Below are 23925 nucleotides of genomic sequence, written 5' to 3'. Positions count from 1 at the left end.
GCCAAAAGTCACTACTTACGTCTCATGAGTTCCAAAGAAGAAAATGGGATATTTATTTGTTGAAGATTTTACTGCTCCATCAGCAAAATCATCAATCTGAAACAAAAAGACATTTCCTTTAGTCATCAGATCACAAGCTGTGAAACACCAGTGATAATAGTACTTTGCTACAAAGCATTGCTTGAAAGATTGATGTAACTTAACTAACAAGAACAGAGAATTCTGGAAAAACTCAACAGATCTGGCAGCATCTGTACTTCTAATGGACTCAAAACGTCAACTCTGTTTAGGCCTGATTCTAACTGGATATAGTATGGAGTTGACATTTGCCACTATTAGTTCTCAAAGCTTTCCAGCACAACTCCATTCAATCTACAAGGAATTGATTTCCTGTTCCTGAAACAAGGCAGAACAAAAGGTTAACTTTAGATTTCTGGACTTCGATTGCAGCCAGAGGAAATTCCTTTATTGCTGTCAACTCCATATCCAGAACAGGTGGAACAACCCAGCAGACAGAGGAATGTATGTGGAAGTGTTAAAACATCTTATGAACTTAAAAAGAATAATTTCTGGGGTATAGACATCACCAACCAGACCAACATTTATTGTCAATCCTAGCTGCAATTCTGGTGTTGGTGGGGCATAATTCTTGAACTGGTACAATCCATGGGGAGGTGTGCTCATAACGTTTTTTTTATTTCATTCATAGGACATGGATGTCGCTGGCTAGCCAACATTTATTGCCCATCCCTAGTTGCCTGAGGGCAGTTGACAGTCAACCACATTGTTGTAGGTCTGGAGTCACATGTAGGCCAGACCAGCTAAGGATGGCAGATTTCCTTCCCTAAAGGACATTAGTAAACCAGATGGGTTTTTCCGACAATTGATAATGTTTCCATGGTCATCAGCAGATTCTTAATTCCAGATATTTTTTATTGAATTCAAATTCCACGGCTACTGTGGCAGGATTCAAACTCGTGTCCCCAGAACATTAGCTGAGTTTCTGGATTAATAGTCTGGCGATAATACCACTAGGCCAGCACCCCTCTCTCCTGTTGAATAGAGTTTCAGGATTTTTACCTAATAACCATAAAGGTGATGTGAGCGTGATTGCCCTTGACATCAGGCAGCAATTGATTGAGTATGCCATCAAGGAGTCCCAGCAAACTGGAGTCAATGGGAATAAAGGGGAAAGTCCACCGCTGGTTGGAGTCATACCTGGCAAAAAAGAAGATGGTTGTGAAGGTCTGAGGTCAATCATCTCAGCTCCAGGACATCACTGTAGGAGTTCCTCAGAGTACTGTCTGAGGTCCAACCATCTTCAGCTGCTTCAATGACCTTCCTTCCATCATAAGGTCAGAAATGTGGACGTTGCCAATGACTAGTGTTCAGTACCATTCACGACTCCTTAGATACTAAAGCAGTCCACATCCAAATGCAGCAAGATCTGAACAGTCTTCAGGCTTAGGCTGACAAGTGAGAACTAACATTTGCGCCGGGGAATGACCATCTCCAACAAGAGAGAATCTAACCATTGCCCCGACATTCAATGGCATTATCATTGCTGAATCCCCCCCACTATCAACATCCTGGGGGTTACTTAACCAGACCAGTCACTACCAGAGCAGATCAAAGGCTAGGAATCCTGAGGCGAGTAACTCATCTCCTGACTCCCCAAGGTCTGTCCACCATCTACAAGACACAAGTCAGTAGTGTGGTGGAATACTCCCCACTTGCCTGGATGAGTGCAGCTCCAACAACACTCAAGAAGCTCGACACAATCCAGGACAAAGCACCCATCCACATTCAATCCCTTCACCACTAACATAAAGTGGCAGCCGTGTGTACTATCTACAAGATGCACCAAGGTTCCTTAGGCAGCACCTTCCAAATCCATGACCATTACCATCTAGAAGGACAACAACAACAGATAACTGGGAATGTCACTATCTGGAAGTTCCCCACTAAGCCACCCACCATCCTGACTTGGAAATATATTGCTGATTCTTCAGTGGTGCTGGGTCAAAATCCTGGAACACCCTCCTGAACAGCACTGTGAGTGTAGCTACATCACATAGACTGCAGCAGTTCAAGAAGGCAGCTCACCACCACAGGTAGTGGTTAGCACTGCTGCCTCACAGCACCAGGGACCCACGTTTATTTCAGGCCTCAGGGTACTGTCCGTATGGACGGTGTCTGCGTGGGTTTAATAAGAACATAAGAATTATGAGGAGGAGTGGCAGGAGCTATTTAGCACCTCGAGCCTGCTCCGCCATTCAATATCATGGCTGATCTTTTCGTGGACCCAGCTCTACTTACCGGCCTCCTCACCATAACCCTTAATTCCTTTACTGTTCAAAAATCTATCTATCTTTGCCTTAAAAAATATTTAATGAGGTAGTCTTAACTACTTCACTGGGCAGGGAATTCCACAGATTCACAACCCTTTGGGTGCAGAAGTTCCTCCTCAACTCAGTCCTAAATCTGCTCCCTCTTATTTTGAGGCTATGCCCCTTGGTTCTGGTTTCACCTGCCAGTGGAAACAACCTCCGTGCTTCTATCTGATCTATTCCCTTCATAATTTTATGTTTCTATAAGATCCCCCTCATTCTTCTAAATTCCAATGCTCCTCGGTGCTCCGGTTTCCTCCCACAGCCCAAAGATGTGCGGGTTATGCTGACTGGCCTCTTAGAGTCAAGGGGGACCAGTAGGGCAAATACGTGGGGTTACGGGAATAGGGCCTGGGTGGGATTGTTGCCGGCGCAGGCTCGACGGGCCTAGGGTTCTATGATTCTGAAAGTCAACTAGATGAGCAATAAATGCTGGTCTAACCAGCAGTGTCTACATCGTAAATGAATAAAAAAAAGGAATAGTGATACATGTCAAAGTCAGGATGATGCACAACTTAGAGGTTGGTGGATATCACAGCTTTAGGAGGAGCTGTCAAAATGAGTTCTCCGATAGGTTAGATACTACACCTCTTGAGACCATGATTCAAATCCAATCCAGAATAACAATGAACATTTCTTCTATTGGCTGCAAGGGGCATATTGAGAGATGAATTTCAGAAATCGCAGTTTAATTTTTTTGTAGACGTATAATATAAAATGCCTCCGAATTTAGCAGTAAACCTCAATCTCATTCAGAACAGCTGCTGGATTTATAAATTGGTGGCACTAGAGCAAAAAAGAGGGAGTTTTGTAGAATGCGCAATTAATTAGCAGGTAATGTTCTGCACTGGTAGGTGTGAGGTGGTATATTTTGGTGGAAGTCACTTATTACTTGCAGGGTACAAGTCTGGGTGGGTTGAAGAACAGAGGAACCTGAGAATACAGGTGCATTAATGGCTGAAAGTTGCATCAGTTAGTAAGGACATTTTTTTGTTTGAAAAAAAAACCAAACCAAGCACTAAGCTTTAGGGATTTAAAAAATAAGCAAGTTATACTAATTGTGTATTGAACCTTATGCATGTCTGGGCAGCATGTTATAAAAGGATATAGGGTACTGGATAGACTGCAGAGAAGATTTACAAACATGTCAGAAATGTGTGGTCTCTTGAAAAAGGAGGTCGAGTAGTGATCTTATAGAGAGGTCTTTAACAAGAGTGGATGCAAAGAGACTGTTTTACTCTTGTGGAAAATAGCATAACTAGAGGCCATCAAGTCACCAAGAAATACAATATGCAGTTCAGAGGAAACTTCTTCATCCAAATATTGCTATAAGAATGTCAAAAGCAACACCGCAGTGAGTGATTAAAGTGAATCGTATAGGTGTATATAAACCAGACAAACATGAGGGGGGCGGTATGGTTATGAAGATATGTTTAGATAAGAAAAGATGGGTGTACTCAAGTGGAGCATAAACACCAGCATGGTGTAGTTCCAAGTTTAGTACATCGAGTCCCTACATAAAAACTCTAGAAAGATCAAACGGGCCCTGGTCTAAGAAACTTTGGGACAGTAAGATTACACAGTAGATAGTACAAAGTAAAAGTAATGTTATGTGAGAAAGGAGACCTGTTGTTTTGGAGGTTAGGCAGCTCAACCGGGAATTCTCAGACCTGCCCCATTGGAAGAGAATTAGCCTCGAGTGCAGATTACTTTCTCACTCTTTAATCCACATCACAAAACAAGATCAATCCATAATATTTGATTTTTCATTGTCCTTTCAATTCTCAAAACTGTTTTACTGGGATGTATCTACATTCACTGATCCAGCATATGTCCTTCAATAGGACCGTTTGTCAGTATTATTTGAGATGCTAACTTCCAAAGGTTTTCAAATATTTAAGTATGGAATCAAACCAACATTTTTCAGTGTTACACATCAGTTGTGGTACCATAAGTATTAACACGACAGGTAGAGTTTCGATTAATTGGACACTACTGAGACAAGAATAGGTGGATCAAATGACAGAGGGCCTCGATGCTTTACAACACAAGCTACAGGAAGCATACAAAAGGAACACTGAGCAAAGAAGGGTTTATTATATGAATAAGAAAGATTGCTTTGGCAGTGTGGTTCCTGCCCGAAATACACAACTGACCATTTTGTAAAATGTGAACAGCAGCTACAAAATTCAATTTTAATCTGTAGTATAGCAAGTTAACAAGACTCCACGTGCAAATCGAGGTATCCATTTATTCCAGCACCCCGCCTCCTTCTTCAACGACACCGTGATATTCTGTAAGCGTGAACATGCACTGTGAAACTGCCTTTAAAAAGTCAGTAACTCCCACAAATAAAGACTCGTTCTCTTTTTTCAGAGGTGTTTTCTGAGCATGCATTTTGAGGCTCGAATAAAAGATTATTTAGAAACCCGGCAATTCAGCAAAAATAAATGTTTTTGAACGGTGCAACACCACAATGACAGAGGCCGCCAGCCTGGAGTTGCATTTGGCTTTCTTGTCCTCCTCCACCCCATGCATCACTCACCCTAGCTGGCCAGTGAGGGTAACCCTTCATCTTGGCGAAAATCAACTCCCCGGCTTTATATTCGCGAGTCATAGCCTCTTTGAGATGGGACAAGAGAATGGAGACGCGCCGCCAACCTTCACAAATGCAGCGAGAGGCCTCACTCACTTCTTAGCACTGCTGCCGCCTTTGCTTTTTGCTCGCGGCTGCAGGAGAGAATAAAGCGCGTACTCTGCCCGGGGAACGTTCTATTCGCGCGCGCGCGCTCTGCCCGGGGAACGTTCCAACCAGGAGTGCGCGCACGTAGCTGCAGCTCTCGCTCTTTCTCCCGCGCTGTCCCGTAGCGACTGCACCACGCAAAGCAGGGGTAATACTGGCCACGCATCATTGCCGGTTAGTGGATTTCTTTGAGGAAAGACATTATCAAACATGGTTAAGAATGTGCACATTTTTTTAAAAAAGTGTTAAGAGCTGAGGAAAGATTTTCTACCGTGACTTTTTTTTAAATCCTGTCTCTCACCCTATCCTGACAGTACTCCCATCATATAAAATTTTAAAGAATGCATAGAATCATAGAATCCTACAGTGCAGAAAGAGGCCATTGGGCCCATTGAGTCTACACCGACCACAATCCCACCCAGGCCCTATCCCCATACATTCATTCTAGCTAGTCCTCCTGACACTAAGGGACAATTTAGCATAGCCAATCCAGCTAACCCGCACATCCTTGGCGTATGGAAGGAAACCGGAACAAACAGACACAGGGAGAATGTGCAAGCTCCACACACTCACCCAAGCTGGGTATCAATGAGGCAGTAGTGCTAATTACTGTGCCGCCCTTTTTTTTTGCATCCATTACAGGTGCTCCTGGTTTGGAATTTTGCATTAATGGACTACATTTCTCAAGATAATGACCAATTATGAAAATAATTTGGCCCATATTAAGACTCTTTTGCAGCATTTATTTTTCATCTAACTGCAGGAAATTTCTGTCCCAATCCTAATACTAATTTGGGAAGTATATTCTAAGTTATGTTCACCTTCCACTTCAAGAAAAAAATACTGACATTAATCTTGTTACCTTTAACTATTTTTATCTTGTGTCTTCTCCAGCTTAAAATAACATTCTGGATTTACATTTTCTATAACATTTATTGACTTGCAGCCTTTATAAAATTGCCTTCTTTCCAAGTTGGAAACAACAACAATCTGCATTTATATAGTGAAATGTCCAGGTGTTTTTTTTAGGAACGTAATAAGACAAAAGTTAAAATTGAGTCAAGAAATATTAAGAGGGTGAATAAATCTTGCTGACACTTCACCAGAGATGTTAAGTCAATGCTCAGCCTGCCCTCTTACGTAAAAAAAATCCCATAGCAATACTGGAAAGAAGAACATGGGAGTTCTCAGTATTTATCCATAAACCAACACCACAAACAAAATATCTGGCCACTATCAGTGATGTTTGTAAGACCTTGCTTTGAGGTAATTGACTGAATTTTTTACATTACAACATTGACTGCACTTCTGTAGTACTTAATTGGGATGCTCTGAAGTTGTGAAAAGCACAATATAAAATCATCTTTAAAGGTTGGTAAAGGAGACAGTTTTTAAGTATGGCCTTAAAGAAAAAAGGTGGAGAGGTTTAGGAACAGAATTCCAGATCTTCGGACCTAAACAGCTGAAGGCTGTCAATAGTGGGCAAAGGAAATGGGGATGCACAAAAGACCAAAGTTAAAGGAATTCAGTGATCTTCAGGATTGGAGAAGATTACAGAAATATGGGGGATGGGGGGGGTGGTGGGGCGTGCTTAAGCTATAAAGGAATTTGGATATAATGATGGGAATTTTAAGATTGAATCATTTATTAAACAGGAGTCAAGATAGGTCAGCGAATACTAGGTGATGGATGAATGGAACGTGGTGTGAGTAGGAACGTGGTGTGAGTAGGAACGTGGTGTGAGTAGGAATGTGGTGTGAGTAGGAACGTGGTGTGAGTAGGATATGTCGAGCAGAGTTTTGGATAAACTTATTTTTAGAAGGTGTAAAATGGCAGGCTGGCCAGCTCGATACAAAAACACAGATGAGGATTTGAGCAGGAGTTGGACTGGAATAGGAACCCAGATGGGTGACGTGGAAATGAGTGGTTTTTCTGATAGCAAGGATATGGAGTCTGAATCCCAACTCTGAGATTCAGAGTTGGGGTTAGTGTATATGGGGGTTTCTCTCGAAGCTATGTATAGCTATTAAAGCGAATACAAAGACTAAAAATACAGTGTATTGATGTTGAAGACGTGACTTTATTTAACCAAACGATCGAATGGGAGAATGATGTGAGGAAACACTATCATAGATCATAGAAACCCTACAGTGCAGAAGGAGGCCATTCGGCCCATCGAGTCTGCACCGACCACAATCCCACCCAGGCCCTACCCCCACATATTTACCCGCTAATCCCTCTAACCTACACATCCCAGGACTCTAAGGGGCAATTTTTAATCTGGCCAATCAACCTAACCCGCACATCTTTGGACTGTGGGAGGAAACCAGAGCACCCGGAGGAAACCCACGCAGACACGAGGAGAATGTGCAAACTCCACACAGACAGTGACCCGAGCCGGGAATCGAACCCGGGACACTGGAGCTGTGAAGCAGCAGTGCTAACCACTGTGCTACCGTGCCGCCCAAGGCCTAACTAAGGTTCTAAGGCCAATGAAGGCAAGCATGCAGCATGCCTTCTTGACTACCTTCTCCACTTGCATTGCCACTTTCAGTGACCTGTGTACCTGTACACCCAGATTCCTTTGCCTATCAATACTCTGAAGGGTTCTGCCATTTACTGTACATTTCCTATCTGTATTAGACCTTCTAAAATGCATTACCTCACATTGTCCGGATTAAACTCCATCTGCCATCTCTCCGCCCAAGTCTCCAACTGATCTATATTCTGCTGTATCCTCTCTGATGGTCCTCATCGCTTTCCGCAAATCCACCAACCTTTGTGTCGTCTGCAAGCTACTAATCAAACCAGTTACATTTTCCTCCAAATCATTTATATATATATTACAAACAGCAAAGGTCCCAGCACTGAGCCCTGAGGAACGCCACTTGTCACAGCCCTCCATTCAGAAAATCACCCTTCCACTGCTACCCTCTGTCTTCTTTGACCGAGCCAGTTTTGTATCCACCTTGCCAGCTCACCTCTGATCCCATGCGACTTCACCTTCTGCACCAGTCTGCCATGAGGACCTTGTCAAAGGCCTTACTGAAGTCCATGTAGACAACATCCACTGCCCTACCCTCATCAATCATCTTCGTCACTTCCTCGAAAAACTCAATCAAGTTTGTGAGATATGACCTCCCCTTCACAAAACCATGTTGCCTCTCACTAATACGTCCACTTATTTCCAAGTGGGACTAAATCCGGTCTCGAAGAATCCCCTCCAATAATTTCCCTACCACTGACGTAAGGCTCACCGGCCTGTAATTACCTGGATTATTCTTGCTACCCTTCTTAAACAAAGGAACAACATTGGCTATTCTCCAATCCTCTGGGATCTCCCCTGTAAGAGTTTTAACAACACCAGGTTAAAGTCCAACAGGTTTATTTGGTTGCAAATACCTATTAAAACTCTTACTGTGTTTACCCCAGTCCAACACCGGCATCGCCACATCATAACCTCCCCTGTAGCCAGTGAGGATACAAAGATTTCTCTTAAGGCCCCAGCAATTTCCTCCTTTGCGTCTCTCAGTATTCTGGGGTATATCCCATCAGGCCCTGGGGACTTGTCTACCTTAATGTTTCTCAAGAACACCAACACCTCCTTTTTGATCTCAACATGACTCAAACTATCTACACATCCTTTCCCAGACTCATCATCCACCAAGTCCTTCTCTTTGGTGAATACTGACGCAAAGTACTCATTTAATACCTCACCCATTTCCTCTGGCTCCACGCATAGATTCCCTTCCTTATCCTTGAGTGGGCCAACCCTCTCCCTGGCTACCCTCTTGCTCTTTATATAAGTATAAAAAGCCTTGGTATTTTCCTTAATCCTGCTGGCCAATGTTTTTTCATGACCCCTTTTAGCCCTCCTTACTCCTTGCTTAAGTTTCTTTCTACTTTCTTTGTATTCCACACTTCCTTCGTGTGTTCCCAGTCTCCTAGCTTTGACAAATGCTTCCTTTTTCTCTTTGACTAAGCTCACAATATCTCTCGTTATCCAAGGTTTCCAAAACTTGCCATACTTATCCTTCATCCTTACAGGAATGTGCCGGTCCTGAATCCCTATCAACTTACACTTGAAAGTCTCCCACATGCCTGATGTTGATTTGCCCTCAAACATCTGCCCCTAATCTACATTCATCAGTTCCTGCCTAATATTGTTGTAATTAGCCTTCCCCCAATTTAGCACCCTAACTTGAGGACTACACTGATCTTTATCCATCAGTACCTTAAAGCTTACTGAATTGTGGTTACTGTTCCCGAACTGCTCCCTTACTGAAACATCGACCACCTGGCTGGGCTCATTCCCCAATACCAGATCCTGTATGGCCCCTTCCCTAGTTGGACTATCTACATACTGTTTCAAGAAGCCCTCCTGGATGCTCATACAAACTCTGCCCCATCCACGCCCTAAGTGAGTCCCAGTCAATTTAGGGGAAGTTAAAATCTCCCACTACAACAACCCTGTTATTTTTACACCTTGCCAAAATCTGCCTACAAATCTGTTCCTCTATCTCCCGCTGGCAGTTGGGTGGCCTATAGTAAACCCCCAACATTGTGACTACACCTTTCCTATTCCTGAGCTCTACCCATATTGCCTCGCTGTATGAGCCCTCCGAGGTGTCCTCCCGGAGTACAACTGTGATATTCTCCTTAGTAAGAAGTTTAACAACACCAGGTTAAAGTCCAACAGGTTTATTTGGTAGCAAAAGCCACACAAGCTTTCGGAGCTCCAAGCCCCTTCTTCAGGTGAGTCACCTGAAGAAGGGGCTTGGAGCTCCGAAAGCTTGTGTGGCTTTTGCTACCAAATAAATCTGTTGGACTTTAACCTGGTGTTGTTAAACTTCTTACTGTGTTTACCCCAGTCCAACGCCGGCATCTCCACATCATATTCTCCTTAACCAGTAGTACCACACCCCCACCCCTTTTACATCTTCCTCTATCCCGCCTGAAACATCTGTATCCTGGAATGTTAAACTGCCAATCCTGTCCTTCCCTTAACCAAGTCTCTGTAATGGCAACAACATCGTAATTCCTAGTACTAATCCAAGCTCTAAGTTCATCTGCCTTACCTGTTACACTTCTCGCATTGAGACAGGTGCACTTCAGTCCACCAGACCCTCTTTGATTAGCAATCCCACCCTACCTGCTCTTTCTCTGAGTCTTACTGGCCCTGTTCTCTTGTTCCCCTTCAGCTAATTCACCTTTGCTTTGGTTCCCACCCCCCTGCCAAACTAGTTTAAATCATCCCGTGTGACACTGGCAAACCTCCCAGTCAGAATATTTATGCCCTTCCTTCTTTCCGGGTCCCAACTGCCCCGGAAGAGACTCCAATGGTCCAGGTATCTGAAACCCTCCTTCCTACACCAGCTGTTTAGCCACGTGTTGAGCTACATTATCTTCCTATTTCTAGCCTCATTGGCACGTAGCACAGGGAGTAATTCTCAGATTGCAACCCTAGAAGTCCTGCTTTTTAACTTTCTACCTGCTCCCTAAACTGCTGATACAGGACATCATCACTCCTCCCACCTATGTCGTTAGTACCAATATGTACCACGACCTCTGGCTGTTCACCCTCTCCCTTCAGAATGCTTTCTGTCCGTTCAGAGATATCCTGGACCCTGGCACCAGGGAGGCAACATACCATCCTGGAGTCTCTTTCACATCCACAGAAACACCTATCTGCACCCCTAACTATAGAGTCCCCTATAACTATTGCTGTAGTCCTCTTTGTCCCTCCCTGCTTAACAACAGAGCCAGCCATGGTGCCACTGCTTTGGCTGCTGATAGCCCATCTCCCCCAACAGTTTCCAAAACAGTATACTTGTTAGAGAGGGGGATGACCATAGGGGATTCCTGCACTGACTACCTGCCCCTTCTGGCGCTCACCCATCCATCTGCCTGCACCTTGGATGTGACCACGTCTCTAATGCTCCTATCTATGACGCTTTCCGCCTCCTTCATGCTCCTAAGTGCATCCAACTGCTGCTCCAACCTATCCATGCGGTCTGTAAGGAGCTGCAATTAGGTGCACTTCCTACAGACATAGTTGTCCGAGACGCTGGAAGCATCACGGATCTCCCACACCTCACAAGTGCAGCACTTAGCCCCACTGACCGACATTTCGAGCACCAATTAAATTATTTGAGAAAATTTATAAAATTCTTACCTTCACTTTTACCTTCTCATAGTGTTTGGTTAGAGGGTGAGGGAGGGAAACACTAATGTAGTGTTTCGGGCTTACCACTTCTACACCAGATCTTTCGCTTCCCGCTTCTTGGTAAATGTTGCTGGTCTGACTTCTCCCAGAATGCACCAGTGAAGTCCCTCAGCCGCTTCTAGGATGTGGAGGCTTTGGAGAGGGTACAGAAAAGATTTACCAGGGTGTTGCCTGGTATGGAGGGCATTAGCTATGAGGAGAGATTGGAGAAACTTGGTTTGTTCTCACTGGAACGACGACGATTGAGGGACGACCTGATAGAGGTCTACAAGATTATGAGAGGCATGGACAGAGTGGATAGTCAGAAGCTTTTTCCCAGGGTGGAAGAGTCAATTACTGGGGGCACAGGTTTAAGGTGTGAGGGGCAAGGTTTAAAGGAGATGTACGGGGCAGACTTTTTACACAGAGAGTAGTGGGTGACTGGAGCTCGTTGGCGGGGGAGGTAGTGGAAGCGGATACGGTAGTGACTTTTAATGGGCGTCTTGACAAATACATGAATAGGATGGGAATAGAGGGATATGGTTTCCGGAAGGGGAGGGGGTTTTAGTTCAGTCGGGCAGCATGGTTAGTGCAGGCTTGGCGGGCCAAAGGGCCTGTTCCTGTGCTGTAATTTTCTTTGTTCTTTGAAACCCTGCACTCAAGATATAGAATGCGGGCAGCCTGATGTCAGTCTAAAGAACATTGCCCCTGTAAAGGCAATTATACATTCCCAAAATCATATTGCCTACCTTTCTGGTGGGCATTATCCAGTAAACATTAATACAAATCAGTCAATAATCATCCTGCCATTAACTCCAGCCAATAACAACACACATCATGACCTAATGGGATTTCATTTGTTATTAAGTTACGGACGTTACCTCCCTTTCATTGCCCAGCGATATGGGACGCTGGACAGTGAAATGGGATAAAAATTCCCACCGAATTGAACCCACATGAATTTCATCCAACCCTGAGAAATTCTTTATGTCTGCTCGCCACCTGCATTATCTCTCGGAGTTGTATGACCCTATTCATAAGGCGAACGTTGGTAGCCATCTTGTTCCCGACCACTGCTGATAGCATTACGGCTTTCAGTGAATCTATTGTTTCTTCCCTCCCCCTGTAATTTGTCACTGACTGAAGTTTCCCAAAATGTAACCAAAAGCCAAACGCATTCATCTTGTAAATTCAAAATACATGTTTTAAATTAGAAATATTCGTTAATTATACAGAGCTGTCTTCTATGGCAACAGCCCTTGACTGGCTAACGTTCCCATAGTCCAAGATCATTCATTCTAAAGTTAGTATCGTGTTAGTGTTCCTAAATCTATGGTTATATGTTTATTAGCCTAATTAGCCCCCCTACATCAGTTAGGATTAGGACAGTGAGATTATGACTAGTTTGGTTCAGGCCAAACATTGGGCAGGAGGATGGGACAAAATAGGTCACTGGCAGATCAGTGGTGTAAATGTTAAATAGCAGTTAAGAATGTCAGAACAGAATCCTGTGGCATACCATTGGTTGGTGCCTTTATTTGCTGTTCTGAGTGGCTTACATACAGAAGGTCCAGTTGCTAAGAATGGAGTTGAGTAGATGGATCATTGTTCTGTAAGGTAGAATGGTGGTGAGTTCGAAAAGCAGCCCATGTTTTCATACTGTGACAGATCCTTGAGTGCCACAGTGATCCTGACTTGGTGCTGAAACCCTGCATTTGATGCATTTGTTTGCTGTCGTTATGGGTGCTATGGAAGCCTAGTTGCCCCTTAACGATGGTTGGCTCAATGATTTGGGGTTAGTCTATGGAATAATAGGCTCTCCAACTCTTTGTAACAGGTGTAAAGTAAGGAGATGGGGCAGTGGCTGGGGGCTTCAAGTCTTCTTTCCCTGCTTCAGGAAGACAATTATTTTAGCCTCCCTACAGTTAGATGGAATTTTTCCAGTTGCTTGTACCTCAGAGAAGGCCCTCAGCATCATTTAGCTTTAGGTCCCTGTGTTTGTAAGAATTCTGAACAAATACCCAAAGACCAGCAGCTTTTCCAGATTTGGTGATTGATAAGACTGCATTTAATTCATCCTGATGAATGGGCAAGATGTAGTTTACAATCTTTGTGCCACCATTATGTTTGTTGAAAGCTGTTGTATCACCTGGCATTGAAGTTTTATGTCCACCAAAATCTTTGATGTTTGCACCAAGTAGATGACATAAGAACATAAAATACAAGAACAGGAGTAAACCATAAGGCCCCTCGAATCTGCTTCATCATTCATAGAATTATAAAATCCCTACAGAAAGCCCATCGAGCCTGCACCAACAACAATCCCACCCTATCTCCGTAACCCCACGTACTTACCTGTTAATTTCCCTGACAATAAGGAGCAACTGAGCACAGCCAATCCTTGCTTACGTATGGAAAGCAAAACAACACCTCATGTTTCAGGTTTGATCTCACCAAAGCCCTGTGAATTTTAGCAAGACTTCCTTAAACTTGTACTCCAAGTCCCTTGCCATTGACTTTCTAATTGCTTGCTGTAATTGCGTATGAACCTTCTGTTTTCCTTGTATGAGTACACCAAAGTACCTCTGAACATCAACCTTTTCATGCTCTTGAAGAAAAATTCTGCTTTTTTATTCTTACAACTAAAGTAAATAATCTCACACATATGTCATTCTTTCTATCAAGGCTACCCCGCCTCCATTTCCATTTTGCCTCTTTGAAATGTTGTGTACCCTGGAATATTTATTTCCTAAACTTGATCATGTTACAACCATGGCTCTGTAATAGCAATTAGATCTAAACCACAAATCTCTCTTTTTGCAATGTTTTGGGCATTCGGATAAAGTGCCTTTAGTTTTATCTTGAATATTTGTGGAAGGGGATTTTGAGTCTGCTAGCAGATCCACAGGCAGATTTTTAACTTTTAGTGATAGCTGGGAGGGAAAGGGTTAAAATTATTTTTACCTAACAAGCTAACAACGGTTTAATCATATGTGAATGCAATAAAATAATTAAAATAAATCATATTTTTAAGTAATAATTAATATATTAAAATATTAAGTTAATTATTTTAACATATTAAGTGCATTTTATATGTGTATATATATGTTCGCCTCGGTCAAAATGCGAGCACTGCAGAAATGATGATAGGAGTTTAAAAGTTCAATAGCTAGAATCCATTAGTCAGCAGAATATACATTATAGTTTCAAATCCCGGGACAGTTATTGAAACATTAGGCCTATTTTACCATTTTGATTCTAAATGCTGGGTGGACTTGAAACTGGGAGTGTTTCAGATCCGACTTTTAGACCCGTTCTGAGGCCGCCCCCCCGCCCCGCCCCCCAATACCTGCAAAAATATCAGTGATTCCTAATCACGCTGCACAAGCATGTGGCTTAATGCACCTGAAATGCTGCAGCTCCGACTGCGCATGCGCAGGAAAAAATAATGATAGAATGCTGCTCCCTTGCCACATCCCTCCCGGGCCGGATAATGGTGCCCCTGGCCTCCATAGACATTGCCCTACCCCCACATTACTGACCGCCTTATCCCCCCACCACCCAGACTGATCACGGGCCTCTCTCCCCTTCCCCCCCACTGATCACAGACAGAGCGGCATCGGACCCTGCTTCCCCCCCACTGATGACAGGCAGAGTGGCAGTGAACCCCCCCCCAACACCGATCTCAAGCAGAGTGGAAGTGGACCCACCTCCCTCCCACCCCCCGCCCCCCTCACCAATCTCAAGCAGAGAGCTGTCAGACCCACCTTCTTCCCCCCCCCCCCCCCCCCCCCCCCACCCCCAAACTCAAGCAGAGAGCCATCGGACGCTCAGCACTTACCTCCTCACTAACCCTCACTGATGGAGCGCCCGAATTGGACTTATAAGGAGCATGTCTGTTTCGAGCCGATTCCGGATGGGTGAATGCGGTGGTAAAGGGGGAAATGCCGGTAAAGTTGGCCATGCAGCCCATTAAGTCAATTTAAACGCATGCAGATGCATTTAAATGGCCGTCGGCCTGTTTCGGGTGTGGTCCCGATTGCGGCCATTTTCGGGCCTTGGTAAAGGGGAAGCCGGCGCGGAGGCGGGCGTGGATCGCGCTAAGCACCTCACACCCAACTTTACCAAGTTTTCGCACCTGAAAACGGGCGCAACACGATGGTAAAATCGGGCCCATAATGTGTCAAATAATGTGTCTATTGTCCAGACGTGAAAAGAGTCTTTTCATGGTCCCAGGAGAGACACTATCAGATTGTTTTGGCAATATGCCCATGGGAATGGAATTGGGATAGAGGCATCTTTAGCAACGTAACAACAAAGAAATGAGTCTTGCCAAAGGGAAGAAATCCGGTATTAATACGGACAAATAGAATATCGTTATGTCTAGTAGTGCATCACAATTGGCTGAGGTAATCTGTCATGTTTTGGATTGACATGTTAACATGAAATGAAATTGCAGCTAAGCTAATTAGAAGGAGTATCTGAGATAGCAGAAGGTATAACTGTACTGTATTTTGGCTCAGTACCTTAGATCTTTGGACTGGTCTTGTAGCGCTGACCCAGAGGTATTCGATCATCTGAAGGCCTCCCGACAGCTGTAGATTAATGTTTTGTCTTGTATGATTTTTTATGTTTTAAATAAATTTTAGTTACGTCTTTGTGAGTTTATTTTTAAGTAATTTTAAGTTTTTAAGAAATCAGGCCAGCGTCAAAGAATCCCCCACTACAACATTAGTCCCAGCATAAACCTTACTCATTGATGCACATTCACATCTCTGACCCTAAGAATCATCATAGAATCATAGAAACCCTACAGTCCTCTTTGTTGCTTTGGAGAAAGGCAGAGGTGTGACTGGTGACAGGATTTTTGAGGTAAGATTTAATTTAAAGTACTTTTTCGCGGGTGTTATTTAATTATTTTTAAATTTTGGCCCGAAACCAGCAGTGGCCGCGGGGTTTACTGGGAAGGGTCTTTTGAGGGTTTTTTTAGTGCACGGGAGGTTTAAAAGGCAGGCCCCACTATCTAATGGGCAGCGTTGACAGGGGGCAGCGGAGTGAGAGGCAGCTGAGTGAGAACTGAGGGGCTTTGGCTCATCGGGCTTAGGCAGAAAGGGCGAGCAGGGGTGAGTTTCTTTTTTTTTATATAATTTACTTTTCTCTGTGTACCTCGGAAGAAAGGGTGAAATATGAGTGTAAAGCCAGTGTGGTGCTCGCAGTGCAGTATGTGGGAGGTCCTGGAGGCACCTGGCCTCCCGGACATCCACATCTGTGAGGGGTGTGTCGAGCTGCGGTTCCTGAGGGCCCGTGTAAGGGAGCTGGAACTGCAGCTTGACGATCTTAGGCAGGTGAAGGAGAATGAGGAGGTGATAGACAAGAGCTATCATCAGGTGGTCACACCAGGGCCACAGGAGGAGGCCAAGTGGGTGACAGCCAGGAAGGTTAAAACACGGGTGATTGAGAGCACCCCGGTGGAAGTGCCCCTACATAACAAGTACTCCTGTCTGACTACTGTTGGGGGGGACAGCCCATCTGGGGGAAGCAGCAGTGGCCGTGTCTCCGGGGTGGAGTCCGGCCCTGTAACTCAGAGGGCTAAGGAAAGGAGGAGGAAGGTGGTATTAATCGGGGACTCGACAGTCAGGGGGACGGACAGGCGATTTTGCGGAGGCAGGCGGGAATCTCGCATGGTGGTCTGCCTCCCTGGGGCTGGGATCCAGGATGTCGCTGGGCGAGTCCCAGAAATCCTGAGGTGGGAGGGAGAGGAGCCGGAGGTAGCGGTACATATTGGTACCGCTGATGTGGGTAAGAAGGGGGAAGGGGAACATGAAAAAAGAGTATAGGGAATTAGGGAGACAGCTGAGAAGGAGGAAAGCAAAGGTAGTAATCTCGGGATTGCTGCCTGTGCCACGGGAAGGTGAGGAAAGGAATGGAGTGAGGTGGAGGATGAATGTGTGGCTGAGGGAATGGTGCAGGGGGCAGGGATTCAGGTTCCTGGACCATTGGGACCTCTTTAGGGGCAGGTGTGACCTGTATACTAAAAACGGGTGGCACTTGAATCCCAGGGGGACCAATATCCTGGCAGGAAGGTTGGCTAAGGCTACTGGGGAGAGTTTAAACTAGATAGGTTGGGGGGAGGGGATCAAAGCGACGTGACTGAGAGTGAGGAAGGTAGCTCGCAAACAGAGAAGGGTTATAGGCAGTGCAAGAGGGCAGGTGGACTGGGAACAGAGAAGGGGAGAGGTCAGACCATAGGATTGAGAGGTGTCTACTCTAATGCCAGGAGTATAGTGAATAAACAACTAGCTAAAGGAGGAGAGGGCTTGGGAGATGTTAGTAGCGCTTCAACAAACCGGGTCCAGATAAAGGCTGGCATAAAGACACTTTGCCTGAATGCACGAAGCATTCGAAACAAAGTAAATGAGTTGATGGCACAAATCCATACAAATGAATATGATCTAGTGTCCATCACAGAAACGTGGTTGCAGGGTGACCGGGACTGGGAACTGAATATACAGGGTTATCAGGCATTTAGGAAGGATAGACAGGTTGAAAAAGGAGGTGGGGTAGCTTTGTTAATAAAGGATAATATCAGGACAGTAGTGAGAGACGACATAGGCTCTAAGGAGCAAAACGTGGAATCGTTGTGGGTGGAGATAAGGAATAGTAGGGGGAGAAAGACACTGGTAGGCGTGGTCTATAGGCCCCCAAATAATAACTTAGAGGTGGGGAGGGCTATAAACAAGCAAATAATGGATGCGTGCAAAAGTGGAACGGCAATAATCATGGGGGATTTTAACCTACATATTGATTGGTCGACTCAAATTGGACGTGGAGGGCTTGAGGAAGAGTTCTTGGAATGCTGTCGAGATTGTTTCATTGAACAGTATGTTACAGAAACTACGAGAGAGCGAGCTATCTTGGATCTGGTTCTGTGCAATGAGACAGGTAAAATTAAGGATCTTCTTGTGAAGGATCCTCTTGGGATGAGTGATCATAATATGGTGGAATTTCTGATACAGATGGAGGGTGAGAAAGTAGGGTCCCAAACCAGTGTCCTCTGCTTGAACAGAGGGGAGTACGATAGGATGAGGGTGGAATTGGCTAATGTAGACTGGGCGAGCAGACTGGTAGGTAGGACAGCTGAGGAACAGTGGAGGATTTTTAAGGAGATTTTTTTAAGTACTCAGCAAAAATATATTCCGGTGATAAAGAAGGGCTATAAGAAAAAGAATAACCGGACGTGGATAACGAAGGAAATAAAGGAGAGTATTAAAATAAAATCAGATGCGTACAGAGTGGCCAAAAATAGTGGAGAATTAGTGGATTGGGAAAGCTTTAAAGAAAAACAAAGAACGACTAAGAAAGCGATTAAGAAAGGAAAGATAGATTATGAAACTAAACTAGCTCAAAATATAAAAAATGATAGTAAAAGTTTTTACAAGTATATAAAAAGGAATAGAGTGGCTAGAGTGAATGTTGGACCCTTGGAAGATGAGAGGGGGGATTTAATAGTGGAAAACGAGGAAATGGCTGAGACTTTAAATAAGTTCTTTGTGTCGGTCTTCACGGTGGAAGACACAAATAGTTTGCCGAATATTAGAGATCGAGAGTTGGTGGGAGGGGAGGTCCTTAATACAATTACTGTTACTAAGGAGGTGGTGCTTGGTAGACTAATAGGACTGAAGGTAGACAAGTCCCCGGGCCCGGATGGAATGCATCCCAGGGTACTGAAAGAAATGGCTGAGGTAATAGCAGATGCGTTAGTAGTAATTTATCAAAATTCGCTGGACTCTGGGGTAGTGCCGGCTGACTGGAAAACAGCTACTGTTACGCCGCTGTTTAAAAAAGGAAGTAGACAAAAGGCGGGTAACTACAGGCCGGTTAGCTTAACGTCCGTAGTTGGGAAGATGCTAGAGTCCATTATTAAAGAGGAAATAACAGAGCACCTGAATAAGAATGGTTCGATCAAGCAGACGCAGCATGGATTCATGAAGGGAAAGTCGTGTTTGACGAATCTACTGGACTTTTATGAAGATGTCACTAGTGCGGTTGACAGAGGGGAACCGGTGGATGTGGTGTTTTTAGATTTCCAGAAGGCGTTTGATAAGGTGCCTCACAAAAGGTTGCTGCAGAAGATTGGGGTACACGGAGTTAGGGGTAAGGTGTTGGCGTGGATTGGGGATTGGCTATCTAACAGGAAGCAGAGAGTTGGGATAAATGGGTTCTTTTCTGGTTGGCAGTTGGTGACCAGTGGCGTGCCGCAGGGATCGGTGCTGGGGCCTCAATTGTTTACCATTTACATAGATGATCTGGAGGAGGGGACTGAATGTAGGGTATTCAAGTTTGCTGATGACACGAAGGTGAGTGGGAAAGCGAATTGCGTGGAGGACGCGGAAAGTCTGCAGAGAGATTTGGATAGGCTGAGCGAGTGGGCGAGGATCTGGCAGATGGAATATAACGTTAGCAAGTGTGAGGTTATCCACTTTGGAAGAAATAATAGTAAATTGGAATATTATTTAAATGGAGAAAAATTACATCGTGCGACTGTGCAGAGGGACCTGGGGGTCCTTGTGCACAAATTGCAAAAACTCAGTCTGCAGGTGCAGCAGGTGATCAAGAAGGCGAATGGAATGTTGGCCTTTATCACGAGGGGGATAGAATATAAAAGCAGGGAGGTCTTGCTGCAACTGTACAAGGCACTGGTGAGGCCGCAACTGGAGTACTGTGTGCAGTTTTGGTCCCCTTATTTGCGAAAGGATATATTGGCCTTGGAGGGAGTGCAGAGAAGGTTCACCAGGTTGATACCGGAGATGAGGGGTGTAGCTTATGAGGAGAGATTAAACAGATTGGGTCTGTACTCGTTGGAGTTTAGAAGGATGAGGGGTGATCTTATAGAGACATATAAGATAATGAAGGGGCTGGATAGGGTAGAGGTGGAGAGACTCTTTCCACTTAGAAGGGAAACCAGAACTAGAGGGCACAGCCTCAAAATAAGGGGGGGCCGGTTCAGAACAGAGTTGAGGGGGAACTTCTTCTCTCAGAGGGTAGTGAATCTCTGGAATTCTCTGCCCATTGAAGTGGTGGAGGCTTCCTCGTTGAATATGTTTAAATCACGGGTAGATAGTTTTCTGATCGATAAGGGAATTAGGGGATATGGGGAGCAGGCGGGTAAGTGGAACTGATTCGCTTCAGGGCAGGCTCGAAGGGCCAGATGGCCTACTCCTGCTCCTATTTCTTATGTTCTTATGTTCTTATGTACAGAAAGAGGCCATTCAGCCCATCGAGTCTGCACCAACCACAATCCCACCCAGGCCCGACCCCCATATCCCTACAAATTTTACTCACTAATCCCTCTAACCTACGCATCTCAGGACACTAAGGGGCAATTTTAGCATGGCCAATCAACCTAACCCGCACATCTTTGGACTGTGGGGGGAAACCGGAGCACCTGGAGGAAACCCACGCAGACACGAGGAGAATGTGCAAACTCCACACAGACAGTGACCCAAGCCGGGAATCGAACCCAGGTCCCTGGAGCTGTGAAGCAGCAGTGCTAACCGCTGTGCTACCGTGCCGCCCTCTGCTTGTCTTTACCCACATCGCTGTACGACTCAACTGCCATGACTTTTCTCTTTGGATTTCTAACTCTTTCTTCATCCAAATTCTCCCTCCACTCTGTTAGTTTAAAGCCACATCAACTGCCGCAGTTATACAATTCAACTGGCCACTGGCCCCAATCCATTCAAGTGGAGTCCATCCCCACAGAACAACGCTCTTTTTCCCCGAGTATCGGTGCCAGTGCCCTTTTAATTAAAACCCCTTCTTCCCACGTCACTTCTTGAGCCACTTGTTTAATTTTCTGATCTTTTTGACTTTATGCCAACTGGTGCATGGCTCAGGTAACAATCCAGAGATAATTAATTACCTTTGAGGTTCTGTGTTTTAATTTCCTCAAACTATCTCAGCAGAATATCATTCCTAGTTCTACCTACACCATTGATCCCGATGTGGACTATGTCCTCCCTCTCCCACTCCAAGTCTGTCTCCAACCATGAGGAAATGTCCATAACTCTGGCATCTAGCAGGCAATACAATCTACAGAGTTCCTGGTCTTGGATGTAGAGTACAGTAAGAGTTTTAACAACACCAGGTTAAAGTCCAACAGGTTTATTTGGTAGCAAACACCATTAGCTTTCGGAGCGCTGCTCCTTCGTCAGATGGAGTGGAAATGTGCTCTCAAACAGGGCACAGAGACACAAAAATCAAGTTACAGAATACTGATTAGAATGCGAATCCCTACAACCAGCCAGATCTTAAAGATACAGACAATGTGGGTGGAGGGAGCAGTTTGAGGAGTGTGAGAGAGGTGCGACGGCAAAGTCTCTCAGCGTAGTCTGTGTTATAGGTTGACCTGAGTGGGTTCGTGATCCGTAGCCCTTTCGGTATCTTGTCTGCTTTCTTGCATGTTTGTAGAAACTTGATGTCTGTCGATATGCGAGATCTTCTTGGAGATCCTCTCCACTTGGAGCCGGCAGCTTGCGGTGTCGATGGTAGTCATGATGTGGAGATGCCGGCGTTGGACTGGGGTGAACACAGTAAGAGTTTTAACAATACCAGGTTGAAGTCCAACAGGTTTATTTGGTAGCAAAAGCCACCAGCTTTCGGAGTACTGCCCCTTTGTCAGGTAAAAGCCACTTTTTGCTACCAAATAAACCTGTTGGATTTTAACCTGGTGTTGTGAGACTTCTTACTGAGTTCTGTCTAACACAGTGACGGCGGAATTTTAGGAGAAAAATTCTCAGTGTCAAGCTAGTGTGAAAACGGGAGAGTTTCAGATCTGGTTTTTGGTTGAGTCCAAAATCAGAATTTTATGCACTTAGACAAGTAAAAAATGGCCTAGACTGTTTTGAGCCACTAGATGGAGTGGGTGGAGTTTAACTTGCCAGCAAGCCTGTAGCTCAGATCAGAGCCACAAAATGCTCATGCGCAAAAAATGGACTAAACTGCCAGCTCTCCTGACAGACTACCTACTCTCTCCCCCCCCCCCCCCCCCCCCCCCCCCCCCCACACAAGGGTCTTTGCCCTAAGACAGGGGCTGGTGTGCCCAAAATCTGGGTCCTCGCCCAATTTGAGGAGAGGGGCCTGGAGCTTGCGGGGGAGGAATGACAGCATGGTCGGGCTGGAGCACAGAAATGAGCACCTGCCAATCCTCCACTCGTTGGAGATATCTCAGGTAAGTTGCATGCAGTCCACGTTCTTGTCCCTCCCTTGCACTCAACCTGCCCTGTGTTGCAAGAAAGGACCCAGATGCACCCAGCCCCTCTGCCATTGCCGCCCTCCCCCTGCTGCTCACACACATCCTCCCAATGACAGCTTGGAAGACTCTTCGGAGGAAAGCGATAATGAGACCTCTGAGGCCGGCAACAGTCGCATAATCTTCCATCTTGCAGTTCACTATCCTAGAGACTATCACATCGGTGGGTCAAGTTAGTGGCGAGGCAACTGGGTCACTCTCTGGGGTGCACCACACATCTGTTGATGTACATCGGGTGGAGGAGGGAACGTCAGAGGCCTCTGGCAGATGGAGGCCTCAGTAAGAGTTTTAACGACACCAGGTTAAAGTCCAACAGGTTTATTTGGTAGCAAATACCATTAGCTTTCGGAGCGCTGCTCCTTCGTCAGATGGAGTGGAAATGTGCTCTCAAACAGGGCACAGAGACACAAAAATCAAGTTACAGAATACTGATTAGAATGCGAATCCCTACAGCCAGCCAGGTCTTAAAGATACAGACAATGTGGGCGGAGGGAGCATTAAGCACAGGTTAAAGAGATGTGTATTGCCTCCAGACAGGACAGCCTGCAAGTCCAGGAGGCAAGCTGTGGGGGTTACTGATAATGTGACATAAATCCAACATCCCGGTTTAGGCCATCCTCGTGTGCGGAACTTGGCTATCAGTTTCTGCTCAGCGACTCTGCGCTGTCGTGTGTCGTGAAGGCCGCCTTGGAGAACGCTTACCTGAAGATCAGAGGCTGAATGCCCGTGACTGCTGAAGTGCTCCCCCACAGGAAGAGAACAGTCTTGCCTGGTGATTGTCGAGCGGTGTTCATTCATCCGTTGTCGTAGCGTCTGCATGGTTTCCCCAATGTACCATGCCTCGGGACATCCTTTCCTGCAGCGTATCAGGTAGACAACGTTGGCCAAGTTGCAAGAGTAGGTACCGTGTACCTGGTAGATGATGTTCTCACGTGAGATGATGGCATCCGTGTCGATGATCCGGCACATCTTGCAGGGGTTGCTGTGGCAGGGTTGTGTGGTGTTGTGGTCACTGTTCTCCTGAAGGCTGGGTAGTTTGCTGCGGACAATGGTCTCAAACTCAGCTGGCCCCAGGCTACATGCTGGGCCTCTGCGAACAGTTCTCTCTCAGCTGCTGGAGATGCAGCTACAGAGCCGGGGAATGCAGGAGGGGCTGACAGTAACTCTGGACCAACTGCGAAGCTGTTGGGAGGAGTCCCATAGCTTTCAGGTGGAGCAGCTAACACCGGTCTTGCGTGATTCCCAAGCCAACACTGCAAAAGGGTGGGGTCCATGG

The 23925-nt window shown here is 45.4% G+C and overlaps 1 protein-coding gene across 2 annotated transcripts in view; it reads right to left on the bottom strand.

Moving 5' to 3' along the window:
• Window positions 1-5252, bottom strand: part of psip1a (PC4 and SFRS1 interacting protein 1a) — a 78110-nt gene extending 72858 nt beyond the window's left edge. For both annotated transcript variants that reach the window (XM_078214158.1, XM_078214159.1), the window contains exons 1-2: window positions 4936-5252; window positions 20-96 (exon numbers count right to left, since the gene is read on the bottom strand). In XM_078214158.1, the coding sequence (XP_078070284.1) occupies window positions 20-96; window positions 4936-5007 (149 nt within the window). In that variant the 5' untranslated portion in view covers window positions 5008-5252. The remainder of the gene's footprint in view (window positions 1-19; window positions 97-4935) is intronic.
• Window positions 5253-23925: the final 18673 nt, after the last annotated feature.

This window comes from Mustelus asterias, chromosome 6 (genome assembly GCF_964213995.1).
Source record: "Mustelus asterias chromosome 6, sMusAst1.hap1.1, whole genome shotgun sequence".
In the NCBI taxonomy this organism is placed as follows: domain Eukaryota; kingdom Metazoa; phylum Chordata; class Chondrichthyes; order Carcharhiniformes; family Triakidae; genus Mustelus; species Mustelus asterias.
The sequence above is the reverse complement of the archived record's forward strand: the minus strand, read 5'-3'. Positions and strand labels throughout refer to the sequence as shown.